The sequence below is a fragment of the Buteo buteo genome, chromosome 14, assembly GCF_964188355.1.
Source record: "Buteo buteo chromosome 14, bButBut1.hap1.1, whole genome shotgun sequence".
NCBI classification, from domain to species: domain Eukaryota; kingdom Metazoa; phylum Chordata; class Aves; order Accipitriformes; family Accipitridae; genus Buteo; species Buteo buteo.
Window position 1 is genome coordinate 19000080 of NC_134184.1, and position 21179 is coordinate 19021258.

At 37.5% G+C, this 21179-nt stretch overlaps 1 protein-coding gene across 4 annotated transcripts in view; it reads left to right on the forward strand.

Annotated features, from left to right (window-relative positions):
* DACH1 (dachshund family transcription factor 1) overlaps positions 1–21179 on the forward strand; it is a 366682-nt gene that overhangs the window by 239495 nt on the left and 106008 nt on the right. For 3 of the 4 annotated variants that reach the window (XM_075046091.1, XM_075046093.1, XM_075046092.1), the window contains exons 4-5: positions 8558–8730; positions 20788–20923. In XM_075046091.1, the coding sequence (XP_074902192.1) occupies positions 8558–8730; positions 20788–20923 (309 nt within the window). Of the gene's footprint in view, positions 1–7861; positions 8018–8557; positions 8731–20787; positions 20924–21179 lie in introns of all 4 variants that reach the window. The other variant, XM_075046090.1, reaches the window with a different exon arrangement.

Sequence of the window (21179 nt, forward strand, 5' to 3'; positions counted from 1 at the left end):
GGAATCACAAATTTATAGCAATTTGAAGTCTAAAGCAGCAGGATTTGATTTGGACAGTTATATGAAGAGGTTTTCTCACTGTTAGGATGCTAAGATTACCAATTTTTAGCACACTGATTATGCATATTTTCCAGTGGACATAAATAGCCTAGATAGTGAATAGTCCACTTAAGAAAAACGAGACAACACAGCTGATACTGATGCTTTGTTTGGTAATTGTTGCTGTGATACAAATTGTTTCAGCAAACACAGAAGATAACAGCAAGATTAGGGGACTTAAAGATCAGTAGTACACAAAAAGAAAAAAAAAAAGTAGTGGTTTGCTAGTAGAAACTCAGGTTCTCTTTTGTGGTTTTGCTATATGATATTGTTTGTGTATGTAATAGTACCTGAAACCATCCCTGAGCGAGGACTGGGATTCACTTGCCTAAAGACAAGCTTGAAGTGGTCTCTGGGATGCCATAAAATTTCCAAGTTTTCCACATGAAAGGAATGGGAAGACCTGCGGGCCTGGCAGATAGCCTAATTTTAATTTCCAAAATCCACCTATAATCAAGAAAGGTTTGGCTTAGTTGCCTAGACATAGAAATATGCTACTATCTTAGATACCCTTGGGTATCCTGCCTGATCTACATCTCCAGATAGCCATGGGGTCTCCTGCAGGTGCTGTGTTGTACTCACCAACCCTGTAAGACATGGCTCAAATTATTTTGGCCATCTCAGGTGGTGTGTGTTTAGGCCATTGAGTTGAGTCTGGGAGAAGGGTCACTGTAGTCCCTGGAACCAGAAGATTCAGATTCAGCTGACCAAAGATAGGTTTATCTCCCACAGAGCCTGTTGGCAAGATCCTTGTTGACTATCAGGGCAACTAAACTGCTCAGCTTGTATTGTCAGAACCTAAATTTAGGCAAACTGAATCCTAATGGGGACAGAATGAGAAAGGAAAAGGAGTAAGCAAATAAGAGATGTGATTGTAAAAATGAGTCTGGTATGTTTAGATCAGAGTTTGTTTGCGAGCCTGACATTGTACAGTTTTCTGCTTCATTTTCTTTTTCTTGGCTGCATTACCTTCTAGTCCAGAATTGTTTTCATTTATTATTACCATCCTTAGCTACCTAATTGTGCTACTAATGAATACAAATAATCCAGGCATCAGGCTTTTACAGACCCACTTCAGTGTACAAATAATGGTTTGTTGTGTAACCGCTGATTATGGGAGAAGGTAACTCACATCATGGAAAATATGTGCTGAAATGTTAGTGATGGGGAAAACACTGAATTCTGTAGTCTGCCTTTTAAATGACAAAACGTATTGTCATTTTTATTCCATCGGTTGTCCATGATGAGTAAATGTAAGACAATCTAAGCCCAGTTCTTAAGCACGTGTACTTATATTTGGAACTTCTATTTCAATTTTTTGAGTGCTTGTATTAGCACTATCACACATGAAATACGTAGTTGGCTACCAAATTGCCTATTCAAATGCACATGTATGGGGTTTGAGCACTCAACATTAAGCATTTGCATTTCAAAATTGGATCCCTTGTGCTTGAAAGCCTTGAAAATGCTACTCTATGGTCAGTCTAGTGCAGCATCAATTGAAATGCAGTTTGAATGCAATGTAGAGCTTCCAATTGCTGCTTCAGAAAGTGTTATGCTGAATCTGGAACACTTTGCATAATTTAATTAATTATGCCACTAAAAACTGATTTTCTCTCAATTTAAAGCAAACAGCTTTTATGAGGGTGAACTGCAGCACCCAGGGATATCAGGTGTCCAAGCTTTTAATCCTATTACAAAGACTTGACAACCACTGATGGAAACTGGAAAAACATAAGCCTCCAGCAGGGCAACAAGTGGAGAGGAAGAAGGCAACAGATTTTTAATACTCTTTGAAACCACTGTACGCATTAAATCAAAATCAAATGTAAAAAGTGACAGAACTGGTAGCTTGCACTTTGTTGTGCAGACGGTGAATAGTGTCTAAGGAATAACACTTATTTCGCTTTGACATTAATGAAAATAACTGTTTCCTCTAAGAGGAAAATTGCTCAGCTTAACTAACATAAGAAAAACACAGCAAATGGCCAAGACTACTTGCATCTGTGTCTGTCCACTTAAAGTGTTCAGGAGTGCAACAGCCTGTAGTTTGAAAGTGGTTTCTAATGTTATGGATTGCATTCTGTCTATGAATCATTTTCCTTGTAAACAAATCTTGACAGACGATGCCAGACTACAAGTATTAAAGAATCTGTCACTGCCTAAATGCAAGCCTCGATACTTAGCTTTCTGAAGCTTGTATCCTCTCTTCCAATTTGTTATTTGGTTCGATACCACTCTAAAACAATAGACACTGTAATTTTGAGGCAGAAGGGGGTACTGATTTAGAAAAGCTGTAATTTCTGAGCCACATAAGCAGTGCCATAATTGGCAATCTATGACTGACCGTGCAAAATTCTGTGACCAGGTTAGGAAGGGTCACAGCAGAATTGACTCCATCTCCATATCGAACATCAGTGTGTAACGTGAAATTAACTGTACTGTAGATGACCTTGCTAATAAATACGGAAAATATCTTATTACTGGGAATTCACCAGCCCTATAAAATGCAAACATCTGCCTTGCTTATAATATTAACAAATATTCGTATAATTACTAATATATATTTATGCACTATATGTATTCGTTTATATATATGAAGGGGGAAGGGGATAAAACCAGGCTCACTAGAGATAAGCCTGGGGGGCAGCATGCTAGTGTTTGAGGGACGGTGTGCTATGCGAGGTCCTTTGGTCTGCCGTCTCAGTGGAGAAAGGGGATGGAGATCCATACAGCAGCAAAGACACAAGGGTTATTGGTATGTTAGAAACCATGGAGGTGCCTGAGAATGGTCACGTAGGAATTAGAGCTTCTCCCCCCTAAAAAGGTGGTGGGATCAATATCCCAACTGAAGTGCATCTACACCAATGCATGCAGCATCAGCAAAAACCAGGAGGAGCTGGGAGCCATTGTGCAGTGGGAAAAGCATGATATAGTTGCCACCGCGGAAACACGGTGAGATGACTCGCGCAACTGGAGTGCTGCAATGGATGGCTATAAACTCTTCTGAAGGGATAGGCAAGGAAGGAGAGGCGGTAGGGCAGCCCTGTATGTTAGCAAGTGTTTTGACTGTCTGGAGCTTAATGATGGTTATGATAGGGTTGAGTGTTTATGGGTAAGAATCAGGGGGAAGGCCAACAAGGCAGATATCATGGCGGGAGTCTGTTACAGACCACCCAACCAGGATGAAGAGGCAGACAAAATACTCTATAAGCAGCTGTGAGAAGTCTCAAAATTGCTAGACCTTGTTCTTATGGGGGACTTGAACTTGCCAGATGTCTGCTGGAAATGCAGTACAGCAGAGAGGAAACAGTCTAGGAGGTTCTTGGAGTGTGTGGAAGATAACTTTCTGACACAGCTGGTGAGTGAGCCATCCAGGGAAGGCACCCCGCCAGACCTGTTGTTTGCAAACAGAGAAGGACTTGTGGAGGTTGGAGGCCGTCTTAGGCACAGCAGTCATGAAATAATAGAGTTTTCAGTTCCTGGAGAAGTAAGGAGGGGGGTCAGCAGAACTGCCACCTTGGACTTCTGGAGGGCAGACCTTGGCCTCTTTAGGAGCCTGGTTGACAGAGTCGCTCGGGAGGCAGTCCTGAAGGGCAAAGGAGTCCAGGAAGGCTGGACATTCTTCAAGAAGGAAATCTTAAAGGTGTAGGAGCAGGCCACCCCCATGTGCTGAAAGATGAGTCAGCAGGGAAGAAGACTGCCCTGGCTGAACAGAGAGTTTTGGCTGGAACTCAGGGAAAAAAAGGAGTTTATGACCTTTGGAAGAAGGGGCAGGCAACGCAGGAGGACTACAAGGATGTCATGAGGTTATGCAGGGAGAAAATTAGAAAGGCCAAAGCCTAGCTAGAACTTAATCTTACTACTGCTGTAAAAGACAATAAAAAATGTTTGAATAAATAAATTAGCAACAAAAGAAGGGCTAAGGAGAACCTCCATCCTTTATTGGATGCAAGGGGAAACATAGTGACAAAGGATGAGGAAAAGGCTGAGGCACTTCCTGCCTTCTTTGCCTCCATCTTTAATGGTAAGACCAGTTGTTCTTGGGGTGCCCAGCCTCCTGAGCTGAAAGATGGGGACAGGGAGCAGAATGAAACCCTCGTAATCTAAGGGGAAATGCTTAGTGACCTGCTACACCACTCAGACACACACAAGTCTATGGGGCCAGACAAGATCCACCCAAGGGTGCCGAGGGAGCTGGTGGAAGTGCGCTCCAAGCCACTTTCCATCATTTATCAGCAGTCCTGGCTAACTGGGGAGGTCCCAGTTGACTGGAAGTTAGCAAATGTGATGCCTGTCTACAAGAACGGCCAGAAGGACGATCTGGGGAACTACAGGCCTGTCAGTCTGACCTCGGTGCCAGGGAAGGTTATGGCGTGGATCATCTTGAGTGCCATTACATGGCCATGTACAGGACAACCAGGTGATCAGGCCCAGTCAGCATGGGTTTATGAAACGCAGGTCCTGCGTGACTAACCTGATCTCCTTCTATGACAAGGTGATCTGCTTAGTGGATGAGGGAGAGGCTGTAGATGTTGTTTACCTGGACATTAGTAAAGCCTTTGACATCATTTCCCACAGCATTCTCCTGGAGAAACTGGCTGCTCATGGCTTGGATGGGTGTACTCTTTGCTGGGTAAAAAATTGGCTGGATGGCCAGGCCCAAAGAGTTGTGGTGAATGGAGTTAAATGCAGCTGGCATCCAGTCACAAGTATTGGGGTCAGTTCTGTTTAATAATTTTATCAGTAATCTGGATGAGGGGATCGAGTGCACCCTCAGTAAATTTGCAGACAACACCAAGTTGGGTGGCAGTGTTGATCTGCTTCAAGGTAGGCAGGCTCTACAGAGGGATCTGGACAGGCTGGATCGATGGGCTGAGGCCAATTGTATGAGGTTCAACAAGGCCAAGTGCCAGCTCCTGCCCGTGGGTCACAACAACCCCACGCAACGCTACAGGCTTGGGGAAGAGTGGCTGGGGAAGCTGCCTGGCAGAAAAGGACCTGGGTGTGCTGGTTGACAGCCGGCTGAATATGAGCCAGCAGTGTGCCCAGGTGGCCAAGAAGGCCAATGGCATCCTGGCCGGTATCAGAAATAGTGTGTCCAGCAGGAGCAGGGAGGTGGTTGTCCCCCTGTACTCGGCACTGGTGAGGCTGCACCTCGAGTGCTGTGTTCAGTTTTGGGCCCCTCCCTACAGAAAGACACTGAGGTGCTGGAGCATGTCCAAAGAGCAATGAAGCTGGTGAAGGGCCTAAAGAACAAGTCTTAAGAGGAGCAGCTGAGGGAACTGGGGTTGTTTAGCCTGGAGAAAAGGAGGCTGAGGGGAGACCTTATCACTCTCTACAACTGCATGAAAGGGGGTTGTAGCGAGGTGGGGGTCAGTTTCTTCTCCCAAGTAACAAGTGACAGGACAAGAGGAAACGGCCTCAAGTTGCACCAGGGGAGGTTTAGTTTGGATATTAGGAAAAAACTTCACCCAAAAGATGGTCAAGCATTGGAACAGGCTGCCCAGAGAAGTGGTTGAGTCACCATCCCTGGAGGTATTTAAAAGACGTGTAGACATGGTGCTTAGGGACATGGTTTAGTGGTGGACTTGGCAGGGCTAGGTTAACAGTTGGACTCCATGATCTTAAAGGTCTTTTCCAACCTGAATGATTCTATGATTCTATGATTTTCAGTGGTTGTTTTTTAATGAAGCCTGAAGAAGTGTCATAAAACTGGCTTTATTATTCTATGGACATATGCCCTAAGATAGGATGAATAACCATTTGGAACTACCTGTCTTTCTCCGTTGAATCTGTATCAACACCTACATTTTGGCTAAAATTAAGTGAGATTAACTCACTTTTTGTGTTTAACTCTTATTTCCAGAGTCATATTTGAAGTATACTCAAAATAAGTGAAATATGTATGCCACAGTGGCAAAAAGCAGAAAATTAGAGAAAATAAAAATCAGAAAGAAAAAATATTTTTTCTAGCTAAGATTTAGGTCCTTCAATTATCTGTGTGTTTGAAAGTAGGTTCATGGTTTTTTGAGAGTCTCTTAGTTCTCAGAATACAAGAAAACATGTTCACTTATCAGAGGTGATGAGATTCAAATCATGTATTAACCAGTTCAACTATGTACACTGCGTAAAGGTTGTGACAATTTCTTGTAAAATAATAAAAGTATCTCATATAATTGATTCTTTTCATTGTTTCATAAAATTGCTTTGTTTGAGTGCGGGAGAGTTTGGACTGAATTTTCATTACCTATTTCTGAACAATTTACACTGGGATTGAGACAGTATTGAGCTAATGAGTTAGAATTTATATTGAGCCTTAACTGTCCTCATGAAGTAACTAGGGAAAGAAAATCATGGCAATAATGGAGTATTTTTCATTATAAACTATGTTGTACAGCTTTTACAATCAGGTTTTTAATAGATCTAGAGAAATTAAATTGGAATTCTACCAACTTTTGTGCTTTTGTCATCCCATGAAAACGATGTTAAAAAATGTCAAGACTAATGTGCTAATCCCATTTCTACTGAAGTAAGGATGACGTGGTATCAGTCCTGTTGTTTTTCAGGCCCTGTTGTTCATTAAGAAGTAAGATGTAAATAGAAAAACATTCAGAAATATGCAAATTGGGTATAGATTAAATAGGTCTTGACTGAAAGTAGAAACTTTCAAAGTCAGGAGGGTGAAATTTTGCTCTATATGAAAAAGGAAGCAATCATGTATTGCTGATGGATATATTAATATTGCTGAGAATGCATGCATATATACATATTTATTAATATATTCAAACATTGTTTATTGATTGCATATGGTAAATAAACTCATACAATGAGTGTATAGATTACTTTGTATGTGTAAACATACATATACTCAGTCTCAGCATTACACATAAATATGCACCATGAATAACATAAGTCATCAGATTGGAAGAGTTTAAACTTTTCATTATATATAAATGTACAAATTAATAAGGTTACATTAATTTTTAGTATTGTCCTTTAATTGTATCCTTCTGTTTAATTATGTGAGTATTTTTTATGAGGAGGTCTGCAGTAGTGAAAAAGGGTATTTCTCAAATATATGAATTATTGCTTGTCTCAACACTTAATGGTCCACGTTGTTCCTTGCTGTTAGTCCTTTCCAGTACTAGAAGACTGCAGGAATCAATTAATAATCCCTTACCTTTTAATTAATAATATGAAATAAAAATTGAATATACAAAACAGAATCGTCAGCCAAGCACATATGCATGCATGTTGGTGCCCTCAACACATTAAAATTTTAGTTACTTCCTATAATGTTTATTTATTTACAAATACAAGAAGAAATATGACTGTAGTTTAAATTTTAATTGGCATAAGAGGCAATACTCATTTTTTAGACATTTTGCAGGCAAAAATATTCTCTCACATATAAAACAAATGCAATATATAATTTTACTTGCTAAGAATGGCACAAGTATATGTAAAATATACATCAAACACAAAGTTCACGTGAATGAGGACAACTGTAATACTTTTAGGTTTGTGTTTTAACTGTTAACTTTAAAAAGTTATCCTTATATATCTTTTTCTTAGGGTGAAAAAAACCCCAAACAAACCAAAAGTCCTTCCCCCAACCCACATATTAAAGGAAAAAAAAAAAAAAGAATAAAAATTGCCACTTGCAAAAAAGGTTAGATTGCTGGCCTTGCTTGCAAATTCAGACACTGAAAATTTGGAGTCTTCCTTCATCCAAATAATTTATATTCATTCCCCACAGGCAGCAGTGATGGTTCTTGGGATAAAGAAAAACTTCAGTCTCCCCCCACCCAAGGATCACAGGCCTCTGTTAACCACCCCAACTTGCCTGGACAGCATAATGTTCCAGTTAGCCATCCTCTCAACCCTCTTCAACAGAACCACCTTCTGCCAAATGGTACGGGTTGACATCTTTCAGCACTAACATCAGCAGTTTTCCAATTCCTGTCTTTATTTTGTGTTTATATAAATAGGCTATGAAAAATCAAAGATGTGGGGAACATTGGAATACTTCCTTTAAAGTATTAAGCAGAGGAAGCGGAGACAATAGAGAACAAATACATATGCAATAAAATTGATACTTAAAATAACTGCTAACCTGTGCATCAGTGGCATAATAATGCATTGCTAAGGCACCTTACAGCAGATATTAAAAAAGATAATAAACAGCCATTGCTTAGCAATGTTATCATACATTACAGTGATATTACCAAGCTAAGAGGTCTAATAGCCTCTCCTTGTGGCTAGAAACCCTCCATGGTTGCTAGTGACTTACCCATGCATATCCTGGAAGAGAACTGACATATACCTGCTTTGTCCTGCAATGTGAACCATCTTGTCACTCATCACTTGAATATTGTCCATTAGGAGAAAAAAACCCCAATGTTTTAAAAAGATGCATAAACCTATTTCCCTTTTTTTTTGTTTCCTCCACCAGGATTGGAACTTCCTTTTATGATGATGCCCCACCCATTAATTCCTGTGAGCCTACCTCCAGCATCTGTCACGATGGCAATGAGTCAGATGAATCACCTTAGCACCATCGCCAACATGGCGGCAGCAGCACAAGTGCAGAGTCCTCCATCCAGAGTTGAGACATCTGTTATTAAGGTAACTATATTAAAAAAAAAAAAAACCCACACAAAATTCTAGCACACTCACAACTGTCATAAATATTATAAAGGTGGGTAGATGTCAAATGTTATAAGGTATGTCATAAAGTCAAGAAACACAACTGTTGTAGCTCTGGGAACACAGTAGCCTGCTGGTGGCCAGTTTTATCTTCTCAGTTCTCCTCCCCTTCTCTAAATCAGTATTAAAACAGTGCTCAAGTTGAAGCATTTTCATGCAGAGCACACAGCTTTCTGATTTTTCGTATTTCATAGTCTGTAGTCTAATGGCAACATTCCTCAAGATATCAAGGAAGAAATTACTTCTTGCTTAAATTAGAATAGACTGTTCTTCCAACTTCTAAATCTAAGCATTTGAACTGAAATGCTGCAAATTATCTGAAGAAGGCTGAAAGGCTTCTTTATTTACCTCTGCAGAACCTAAGTTGCCAAATGCCAGAACAGAATGGAATGAAGCTGCACAGAACAGACCTGGTAATCTGCAGGCCAGAACTGTAGTATTGTAGAGATATCTCAGACATATCTGATATCTGAAATTGTCTATTCATTTTAGGTTTTGTTTGCTGCCTGTAACAAAATTAGTCTGGTTATAGAGGTATTTAGCAGAGGCATGGAGTCTTCTCTCCTGACTGAAGATGATCTGTTTTCATTTTAAAGGCATTTCTCCCTTACCACTAGATACTTAAAATTTGATTTGACATTTATTCAGATACCTACATTTTACCTGTTACACTTCTTTAGTGCTAATAAATGAGATACAGAAAGTACACAAATATTTGTGCTTTTATGTAACATTCACATGTTAGAAATAGACATGCCTTTGCATGGTTATTTGATATTTTAGTGCTGTGTTGGAAATCTGTCCATTAATGCAATTCCTTTGACAAAAAATGGATAAACTTAAAATCTCTTGGACTTGCAAATCAAGAGTTGCAAAAGTTTTGATGTTCGTGATGATTTAAATAGAGTGAAGAGGTCTTATTAGGACATTCAACATGCTTGTGCTCCTGTCCTCTTTAACCTAACAAGCCCGGAATCATAAAGAACTCTTCAGTTAAAAGTCAATAAATCTATGTTGCTATTGACCTAGGAAAATATGGTCTGATGGCCTAATTTGGGTACCTGCACTTTCAAATGTAGGATCTTCTTTGGAGGCCTTCAGTGGCATCCCTTTCTCACCTTTGATGACATGGGGAGTTAAGACATTGGTTTGAGAAGAATTGTTTCTTTAGGTGCTATGTCAGCAAGGCTAGATTCCACCCTTATGTCCATCTTGCCCGTATCTCAGGAATATAAACACTCTGCTGCTAACTAACTGTTCAATTATATGGTGATTTCTGCACCTTTGTTTTTCTATTTTCACTTGATCAGTATTTAGTAAGAGTTACATGATCCTAAAGTTCTCTGGAACATACGTGGTGCTCTATTTAATTCTAAATTTATTTTCTGAATTGGAACAGTGACCACTGGTATTACAGAGTTATCTAAAATATGAAGATTGGGATGGAGCACATGCTAAATGACACCTGACAAGTATGAATTACTGTGGCAACAAAACTTTGTTTTCACTATTTTTCCTACTATTTTCCCTTCTTTCATTTTCTGTGAGCTATTTGATTTCACTTGTAAGAGTACAAAATTTGACCTTCATGAGCATTGGTAACTTTCTGCTTCTAAAGTTTGACAAGCTGACTTCTAGCTTGTAAAGTTGATTTACAAGCTAGTTATAGTTATTAAAGTAGCCTAAGTGGCCTACATTTAAATATGTCTATGGGACCACACCCCAATGTGACCCCTGATCTTTGTCTCAAGTTATCAAAATCAGGTAGATTTCAAGTACAACATTGCTCTTACGCTATGTAAAAAAGCTTTCCTTCTGCGGAAAGCAGGTCCTGATGTGTTCACAGAACTCACCACATTATGGGAATATTGCTGGACCCAGGAAGCACTTAACTGAGAAGTACTTATGGCTCATCTGATCTAAACCTGTCTAGTAGGTTTAAAAGCATTGGACTCTGAAGGGAGACTCTGTCATCATGTGACTATGTATATTATTTTAACCATAGGCAGTGCCATACCAGAAAATTTTCCTTATCTTAGAGTTCCTTAACTTCTTAACAAGTTTCTTTATAATCTAGGTGAGATTTTGAAAGTACCTAGCAATTTTAGTTCTCTGTTTGAAACTTTTTAGCAGCACTTTGTAACTAGAAAATCTTTTTTTTTTTTAAATCTTGCATATTTAAGCATTTGTTTGTATTAATAATCTACACTATTTATCTCTGTCATTTCTGAAAATTCAGCTATCCTGTATTCATGCTAATTAAATCTTTATCATAGCTGCCAACTTTTGCGCAGCTCCTGGCATAATATCTTGTGCAAGTTATTTAGCAAACCAGGTTTTGTGTTCCCATCTGGTTTGCACATAACTGTAAATTAAAAAGATGTGGATTTACAATGAAGTGTTTTTAAATGGCCAAATTAACCTAAGTTCTATTTAGAAAAGTGCTCACTCAAGGGTGAAATATGCATTTTTTGAGTTTGCACGATTAAGTTAGAGTTTTGGGACATTTAGGTAGAACCTTATGGAGACACTAAGTGCTGCTGTGACTTCTTCAGTCAAGGCCTGTGACATATTGCCCACAATACATTTGTACTACAGCTAAATACATAAACACAAAATTTGCCTTCCAAAACTCACTTCTGAATGTGAGACCTTGCTGCACATAGTTATTTCAGTGATACTGTAAGGGCAAAGGAACTTTCCCTCAGCCCCTTTGTTGTACAATGTATGTCTAGATTTATGTCCCCTTTTTTTGTCTATGGCAGATGAATATGGTCATGTGGATAGAGATACCACAGCCAAGTAATTATGTTCCTATTTTTTAATACTGATCAGCAACATAAAAGCATGCGGTCATTGTTAGGGGGATTTTCTTCCCATGAGCATGGACATAATGTCACTGGCAGTTTACCTGTTCCTCACTAGGCATAGTCAGAGGCTGTGATTTTAGTGTCCATTGAATTATATGCACTGAGTAGTTGAGCAGGAAACTCTCTAATCAGCATACTTTTTGAACCTTGCACTGGCAATGTAAAGTTTATGAATAATAAGTTATAGCACAATCAAAATAAATATCTTAGAGGATAGATGTAAGTGAGAAGGTCAAACCTCCTTTCTCTTTATTTTTACAGGAATGGATAAATAGTACAGTTGCTCTCTTTCACAAAACTGTTTGTTGTTAGAATCATATCGTCCTTTTTTTTAATTGCCACATTTTTTAGACTTTTTCGTTTTGTTTTCATTATCTTCTGGCTCATTTTTTTAACCCTAATTTTACTTAAATGTTTTTCCTTAGTAACAATGTTTCCACAAGTTGATTTGAAAAGTTTGTGAATCACTCATCTTGGAGTTCATAGTTGTAACCTGAAATGAGAGCGTAGATTTGAAATTAGAGTACAAGATGTTTATGAGTTTAAACTCTGCTTGAAAGTTAGAATATCTATGAGAAATTTCTACTCTGAAAAGTAAATCAATAGTAACCTTATCTAATTAAGTAACAAAGAACAAAATTAAGTCTTAGAAAATCTAAGTCTTCAGATTATAAACAACCTGGTTCATTGGATAGAAGAATTGCCTTTGTGAACAGTGCCACGGTAGATGACTTGCTGACCTTTCCTTCCAATTCACCGAGTTCACAGTTAGTGCTGTTATCTTTAAACTCACAAAGCTTCAAATACCTTTCTATTACTGGGCAATATTTCATTTCTTCATGATAAGAAGTTGGAATAAAGCTGAGTTCATGTACTAACCAAACATTTTATCCTTGTATGTTCAGGAGATGAGACAAAGACAATTACAAGGGAAGCCTTACAAAGCAACACCTTAGATTTGGCAGTGAACTCTGAGCTCTAAAATCTTCAGAATTATATTTCAGAAGAGTGTTGTGCCCCTTCAAACATGAGACGAACATTACATGTCTTTTTGTAATGGAATGTTTAGATATATGAGTTGGATGAATAAGAGGAGAGCAACAACAAGCAGGGAAAGCAGATTGTGACAGCAATGAATTGCAGTGAGTGTGACGGCTGTGACCTGGGGATGCTTTAGACATGAGGTGGCTTTCATCACCGGCCCATGGTTGCAAAGGCTCAGCTTGTTAGCAGTTTCACTACATCAATTTTTTTCACTCAATAGAAAGATATATGAAAATATAAAGGACATACCTCATATTAATAGCAACTTGAAATATTTCTACATTGTAAAAGTTAGAACAGAGCAGCTTGCCAGAGTCAAAAATTGCACTTTATCTGTATAATGTTACTAATACTTACAGAAAGAATTAAGAATAAAGCAGAAGAAACTGATACCTCCAGCTGAAAAAGTGACCACTGGCACAGCAGTTTTCCACTACATATTAAATGAGACTAAATTTTGCTAATTTGCTAAATATATCACAGCACTGGTTGCGTTACACTTGTTCATAATTTGTTTCTCTCTCTCTCTCTTCCTGTTACCCAATAGCAGAAATTTACTAGTAATTTATTTAACCAAGGTAGCTGCTGACAGATTTTAAAAAAAACCAAACACCCCTGTTTATAAGCCTATTTTGATATGAAATTTTATTTTAACATTCATTCACTTTTTCATTTTTCATTGGCAATATGTGTGTGTTCCTATTGATGTAATTTAATGTTCCTATGTTTTTCACCTATAATTGCTGCCAAAAAGTCCAAATAATAACCAAAGAGAAGAAATATGACACTGCCATACAGAAATGACAGAACAGAGTACATTTAAAAGTCTCAACAGAGTACATTTAAATGTCTTATGTCAGAGTGGTGGTGAGCAAGTTCAGAGAGTGGACCTGAGAGGAAACAGACTCCTAAGAGGAAAATGAGCAAGGTCACTTCCTGGAGGGGTTGGGCAGCAAAGGGACTACAGAAGCTTCAGCTTAAGTCTTCTCTAACTGCTGTGTGAGCGCCCTTGCGTTTAGTGCAGGCTTTTAATACCAAAAGATATTGGCCGTCATAAGATGTTTCAGTGTAGAAGAGTTTACTGATAACTTATTTTCCAGTTACAGAAATGATGACTTTTTTATGTTTAGATAAAGTGTTTCTCAAAATTGGCTGGCACGCCATCCTGTGGAGACAGGGACCATAGGAGGTACCTTGAAACTACAATTAGACACCCTGGATAGAAAACCCTTCCACTTTGCTGCTATTACCAACAAAGCAGAATTTTCCTGTTCTATAAACTTGAGAAAACTGTGAGAATTGTCAATGTACCAGATTTACTGTAAAATCTTTAGATGTGACTGTCTTCGTGCAGTGAGTAAAATTACATCCAGTGAAGAAAAATATACTATACACAAGTGCATGAAGAGTGAAGCTACTTCCATTTCCCCATTGTCTGATACATGAAGTAAAATCAAGTTCTCTTCTTCATATAGGGAGAAATTTGTTTTAATATAAAACATTTAAATATCTTCTAGGGCATAATTCATTGGACCTATTTTAGATAGCTACTTTAGAGTGAGGTGAGTTGTACCTTGGAAACGTAAATGTATGGGTAAAAAATGAGCCTAGGGTCAGTAGCTCAGATGTAGATATTTGCAGTATACATGACATTTAGTCAGATGATTTCTTCATGTTTGGCTGGGTGTATGGTTTGGATTGACTTTGAGGGGTGAATTCCTAGTGGTGCTTCTTAAGCTTGAATGGTTGCTTTTTGAGTAAGACTGGACTTTCAAAAGAAGAGAGGAAAAAAAAGAAAAAAGCAGGAAGAGTCTGTCCAACTTGCTAATAAGTAATTACTAATTCAATTTTAAGAGGTTTTTTGCATGTTGTATGGGGGCTTTTGTATACCTTAGAAGGATATTTTGTTTGTTAGACCAAATATTCATTTAGAAGGCAAAATATAATTTATAAATTTAGCTGAAAGGATACACACAAAAAAAGAAGCAGGTTCAAAACAGTTGTCAGGACATTTTTATGAGAATCCCCAAAATCCAGAATTCTGTACTATGAGGGTCCGTGGCACTTCCAGAAATGATCCTGCTTTATCATGATTCCAAACTGTCAACACCTGGAATGCTACTCTAGTTTCACCAGTACATCCAGGCTCTTTCATGGCATTGATAGGTATCTACTTTTGTTTGTTTGTTTGCTTGCTTGTTTTTAATATCTGTAATGGCCCAATCCTATGAAACTCACTTCCTGCCTAGGTCACTGTACTTTATGAATTGCCCATGATTTCAAAGGATTTGGTTCTCTGTTGTTGAAGTACTGTTAAAGGATTACTTGGGAGTCTCCTGTTTGGAATTCTGTCAGTTAACTGCTGCTGATATTCCCAATAATCCTGTAGTAAAGAGAGCAATAAAAATCAAGCAAATTCATAGTCTTTTTGTCTGTTGATCTCTTTCTATATTTTATGCTATCAATTATCAGTATTCTTGTGATGGGAACAGCAGGGTAGAATCAATGAAAAATTGCAGAAGTAAAACAGAAATCAAGTTAACTTAAATTGGTCCAAAAGATAAATAATAAGTTCAAGATATTCACAAAAAGAGAAAAAAAGTCTTATGCAAATACCATGGATTATGTTCTTTATAAGAAATAGATCCACTATTTAAAACAATAGTGCAATTAACAACAACATAAAACATCTGAACTCCTGAATTTTGATTGGGATTAGAGGTATGTCTATAAGAACAAGGTGAGAAAGATGACATGCATCAGTGGGAAGTTAGCAAGATCTTTAGCAAGCTAGTGATAGTATGCAAATAAGGAAATAGATCAGTTTGATAACACACATTTTATAGTAGTGATTGAGGAAGTTAGGAAATAATTATTAGCCCAATTCATCTTACAATTCTTAGGATTAAACATTAATTTGGAGTCTCATAGCATTTTAGACTAAAGCTGAAGGAAAAATTAAACTGTGAAAGCAAAATATCCTGTTTGCAGGCAATACAAAAGATACCCAAGTAATTCATTTATTTCACCCATTCAACTAATACAATGTCAAATAAGTATGCCATTTTACAAGAAAGCCATTCCTGGAATCCTTCTCACAGAAGTTCAAAATAGGTCAGTAAGGAACTGAAGAGTAAGAAGTCTGTGTTTTGGTCATTGTGAAAAAGATTATTATAATTTTACCACAAAAAGGCTTGGAAGCCAGGTGCCTTCCCAGAAAGGTCAGAATATTATAAACTGATTAAAAGCTCTTAATTTTTTTTTTAAATTAACAGTGTGTGTCATATATCCTTTCCTCAGTATGAAGTTACCTAAACTATTGAAAAGTATGACACTGAAAATAATTTATTTTATCCTCTGCACTTCGATGACTTAAAGCACAAATGTCCTTAAAGGAGTTTGTTCAACACTGAGGAGCATCACGACAGCTGAATAGTTTTAAAAGCGATATACTTCTACAGCTATACTTGCATGTCTAGAGCTCAGCCCATGACTAAAATTAAAGGATGACTAAGCCCCAGAGATGAGTCTTACTGAAAAGCAAACTAGAACAAAGGAAAAAGATGAAACTGAAAATACCTGTAGGAGAGAAATATGCAGGAGATGAAGGCTGTGCTTGCCAAACCGGTTGGTTATTGGAAGTAGGCATATTCCAACTTTGTCAGAAAGATTCTGGAATTCTGTTACTGAGTAACAGGAATGGCAAAGAATAAAGAATGTTTGTGGAAAGACTGGGGTTGTGAGAACCTAGAAGATATCACTTCCTTGTCTACCTTCTTAGGAGCAGAAGGAATAATCCTACACATATTACCTGAAATGTCTTTTCCTGGATAGTGATACAGGGACCAACAGCTGAACTCCATCAACTTTACGTTTTGCTGTATTTCTAAGGAAGACTTTTGGTAATGAGGCACTTTTCAAACTATGAAAACATGCTGCTGGAGCAGAAAGAAAAGAGGCAAAAAAAGAGATTAACATTAAATACCTACCTTTGTGACCTGGTAAGAAGAAAAAGACTTATATGATATAGGGAAGAAAGTATGGTCTTCTAGATACCATTACTGATGTATTAAGATAAATCTTAATAGGAAGTTACTTAAAAGGAACTTTTGGAATGAGATCTTACAGTATGGTCTTTGCATCTATGCAAAGACCTGTTAGAAAAATGTAGAAAAATGTTAAGTACATCAAGACACTTCTTTGGAGAGACTGAGGCAGTGTTATGTTGTGGGTGATATGTGGTATTCTGGAACAAAATTGGAGTGGTTTATCATTCTAGAAACAACTTCAATCTCATAAGTTAAAATCTCTGACAGTTAAAATCTTTTACCTGTTCTTTACAAGATATAAAAAAAAAAAAGCCCAGTGTCACAAGAACAATTCTGTTATTTATGAAATTGACTTGATATTGAGGGTGTGTAACTTGTAATGTCAGTGGAGTAAGAGTACAGGAAAGGGCATTGCAGCTCCCTAAAGTCAAAGTTCCATATATGATAGGAGCATTTTCAGAGGAGTTAAATGTCAGATTCTTAAATGCTTAGGATGCATGATTTGGATCAGATTGTAAAGAGCACCAAGACAAGGAATACTTCAAATTTGGCCCTTAAGAGTGTGTTGTCCCTTGCTTAGTATAGCTTCCCGTTCTGATGCATAATTTTGAAAAGTTGGTTGACCATATGTTAAATTGCTACATATGCTCTAAATTGTTCACACTACTTTTTACTCATGAGTACCTGTAGAAACAAATAGGGAAGCAAAAAATGGAAAAAAGGTAGCTAGTGAGGGTTATGTTTTACAAGTGATGAATAATTGCGTATTTCTTGCTTTCTAGTAAATATTGTCAATAGAGTTTGGGGAACTACTCAGCTCATCAGCCAGTAAGTGCAAGGATAGTGTTTTTTTAGGATCCAGCTGCCACTCCAGAAGGCAGCAGATCTTTTGTAGGTCCTGTCTGTCAACCTGGTGTGGACATCTCAAAACCCTTCAGTAGCTCAAATGGCTCAAATGTGAGCAGATGAATTGAGCTGTAGGTATCTGGTTTTGGAGGAGGCTCCATAGACTTTTTTGTTTATATCTCAATTGAGTGAAATGGGAGACAACTTACCTTCAAGGTGAGCCCCTTCATGTAGCATCCTAGATAGAGGTGTCTCTGAAGTTTCATCTCTAGCTCATGTGTCAAAACTGCATTTAAATACTTACAGTCAGTGTTGATTTCAAACTGAACCCTGCACAGTTTCCTCATACTTAATTTAGCAAAGTCACTAGTTTTATTTATTTGGTTGGTTGGTTTTTTTGTTGTGAGGCTATGCGCCTAATTACAGTACAAGCCAACACCAGATTCTCTAGAGATATCTTTAATGAAGTGGAATTAAGTTTGTCCTGGGAGTAGACAAGTTTTAGGAAAAATACTGGGCAGTGGACAGTATCCTAGGTGATTTCTATTGCCAGGATTATCACACAGTAAATTCCATTTCTCTGCTGTGTCATGTAGACCTACTTGCACAAAAATGGCATTTTGCAGAAGTTACAGAATAGCTCTGATCATCTGAGTTATTTACTGAACACATTTTTGCACATTTCCTTTTTTGAAAAATTTTAAAGTGAAGTCTAAATGTAAAGTTAATATTTTATCACAGACAAAATTCATTTTTCTACACAAAATCTCTAGTAAGGAAGACAGCTTATATTGATATTCCAGCACCATTAGTTTATCAGTATGACTGTTTAGAACTACAGAGTATTTCAATTTGTTATTAGTAGCATTTCCCTTTATTATTGTGGCTAGTTTTGAGAAAGGCAAAAAATTGCTATAGACTAGATTATTGATTGTAGAATTATGAAGTAAGGAAATAAAAAATGAGTTAAGTTATTAAATTAATTTACTTTCCATTTCTACATAGTTCAATCCCATGTTTTGTTGGGGTTAAAGGGTATTTTACAAATGAATTGATAAAGCCAGTATATATAGTTTTCTCATAGAGTTTGTCTACTATCTCATATTATATGTGACTAAAACTCATTATCTGTTTTGTTTGTGCAGTAATTATATTTTGTTGTCCTGTGCATTCCTTTTGCTCTATCCATCTCATAATACGTGCTGTAAAAGCACACATAAATAAATAGGATAAACAAATTAAGCTGTTTAAATAAATTAATTTACTCTGCAGCTCTGTATTCAAATCTTATGTGCTCACTGGATTTCATTTTAATGAAACACTTCTAAGAACAATACATTGTATGCCAAACAGTGAAATTATATATTAAATGAATGATTAAATATACTGTGTTCCAATTTATACCAAATCTGTACGCTGTGCATGCTTAAATCCTCCTAAATCTAACGAAATAAATATTCTACATTCTGAAAACATCTGCATTATAATCCTTCTCTTGAACACCCAGTTCATGGACATATAAACACAATCAAAGTCGTAATAAGCCTAGAGCTATGATGCAGTTAAGCTGTCCTCATCAATGTTTTTGACTTAAAAACCCGAGACTATTAAATTGGAATCCACTTAAATGTCTTGAAACATTGCTCTGAAAGGTCTTCTCCCACTCCGTCAACAGGCCCATTGAATCCCTTTGCAATCAGAATCTCAAGTTTAGCAAATATTTATTATGAAGCTTACCTGGAACAAATCTATCGATTACTATAGATGGGCATGTTGCATGCATTCATAGGAATGCCTTCAGAGAAATAAGTATTCATCTAGCTACTGTGCATGAAAAATAATGACTGCTGCAAAAGTGATTTGCTGTGTGAGGAACGTGACGCTCTTTTCAGGAAAACTTTTAGGCATTTGCAGCAGCAAGTTTTCATATGTGTTATTAAACATGTACTAATTATATTATTTCATTACTGAAAGCTTTTAGTGAATTGAATGTATACAGCTGTTTTTTGTTTGTTTTTTTCTTTGGGTTGGTTGGGTTTTTTTCATTAGGAGTCAGGATTTCAATTATCAAAAGGAAAAAAACCCCAACAACCAAAAAAACCCTGGTTTAACATTTTCAGTCCCTCCAATAGATTTCCCTTCTAGGAACTATTTATTTTTATCACTATTTGACCAAACCAACCTAACTCACACATATTTTAGCAATGACATAGAGTCTTGGGAGCTATTAGCAATAAAAAGGAAACTGCAGGGAAAGATAGGGAATTTTCTAGAAAGGACTATTCTGCACTCAGCTCCCTTGGTTTATTGTTTCTCTCAAAGTTCTGTGTAAATATCAGATATATCTATCTGCTACATACTGACAGTTCTCACATAGCAGAAGTGCAGTTCAAACCATCACAGTCCTCATGGTCTAATTTTCAAAATCAAGGAACATCTTGAAGTGCATCATAGCTCCTCCTGGCTACCATGCCAGGCTTTCACCTGGATAGAAAAACATAAATGAGCATTTGTCCCCATTTTGAAGTAGTGATATAGCCAGTGATATGGCCACACTCTTCCAAAAAGTGTGGTTCATTCCAGGTTTGTGCTCCACTGTATAAACAGACATTTGGACTTTCATCAGCCATGTTACTGTATTGGTTCAGTAGGAAGATTATATTTTCTTTATGCTCCATAGCAGTTCCATAAGACCTCATTGCTCAAGAAGCCCTTTTGAAATTAAAATGTGGAGTAACATTCAGCATAAGCTAAAACAGCAGTGTCTGGTCTTTATTTATTTACAAAAGTACATCGCTCCTCATCCCGTAAGGCTAAAGTCTATAAGCCAAAATGTGTACTTCCAATTCAACAGCATGCTGATGAAAGTGAGGAAAAAAACAAACTCAAAAGCAAAACAAAACCCTTGTTTTTATAAGTAGTCCAGAAGGCAGTTTAAAAGCCTGACAGGATGAGCAGTACTCACATTGCATACTAAAACATAAGGTCTAGTGTCCTAAAATTGCCAAGTTTCCTTTTGAGAATACTCTGCAAATCCTGGACACCTCACTAGAGAAAAGAATAGGTTGTAATTTAGGAGGGAGACGCAGTTTAGGGAAGTGATGTTTGGAAACAGAGGTTTAGTTTAACATTGCCTTTTTTTGCAATTATTTTTTCGTGGGGTCTAGGAACGTGTTCCAGACAGCCCTTCTCCTGCTCCTTCTCTTGAAGAGGGCCGAAGACCTGGCAGCCATCCATCCTCTCATCGAAGCAGCAGTGTGTCCAGCTCTCCTGCACGGACCGAGAGCTCTTCAGACAGAATCCGTAGGTCACATTCTTCTCCTTGTCACCACTTTAAATTTGATTAGGTGCAGCTGGTTTTTCTAATCAAAATGCCCTCGTCTTAAATAGATCTCATATGTATCATGTTCAGAAGTTCAGCTGCAATAACTATCTCCCAACATTATGTTCCCCAGTTTACAGTATCATAATATCTGATGCTACATTAATGGGTACTGATATAAACTGCCATCATGTCATATTAAAGATAAAGATATGAGCTATGAAATACAGAATTGCA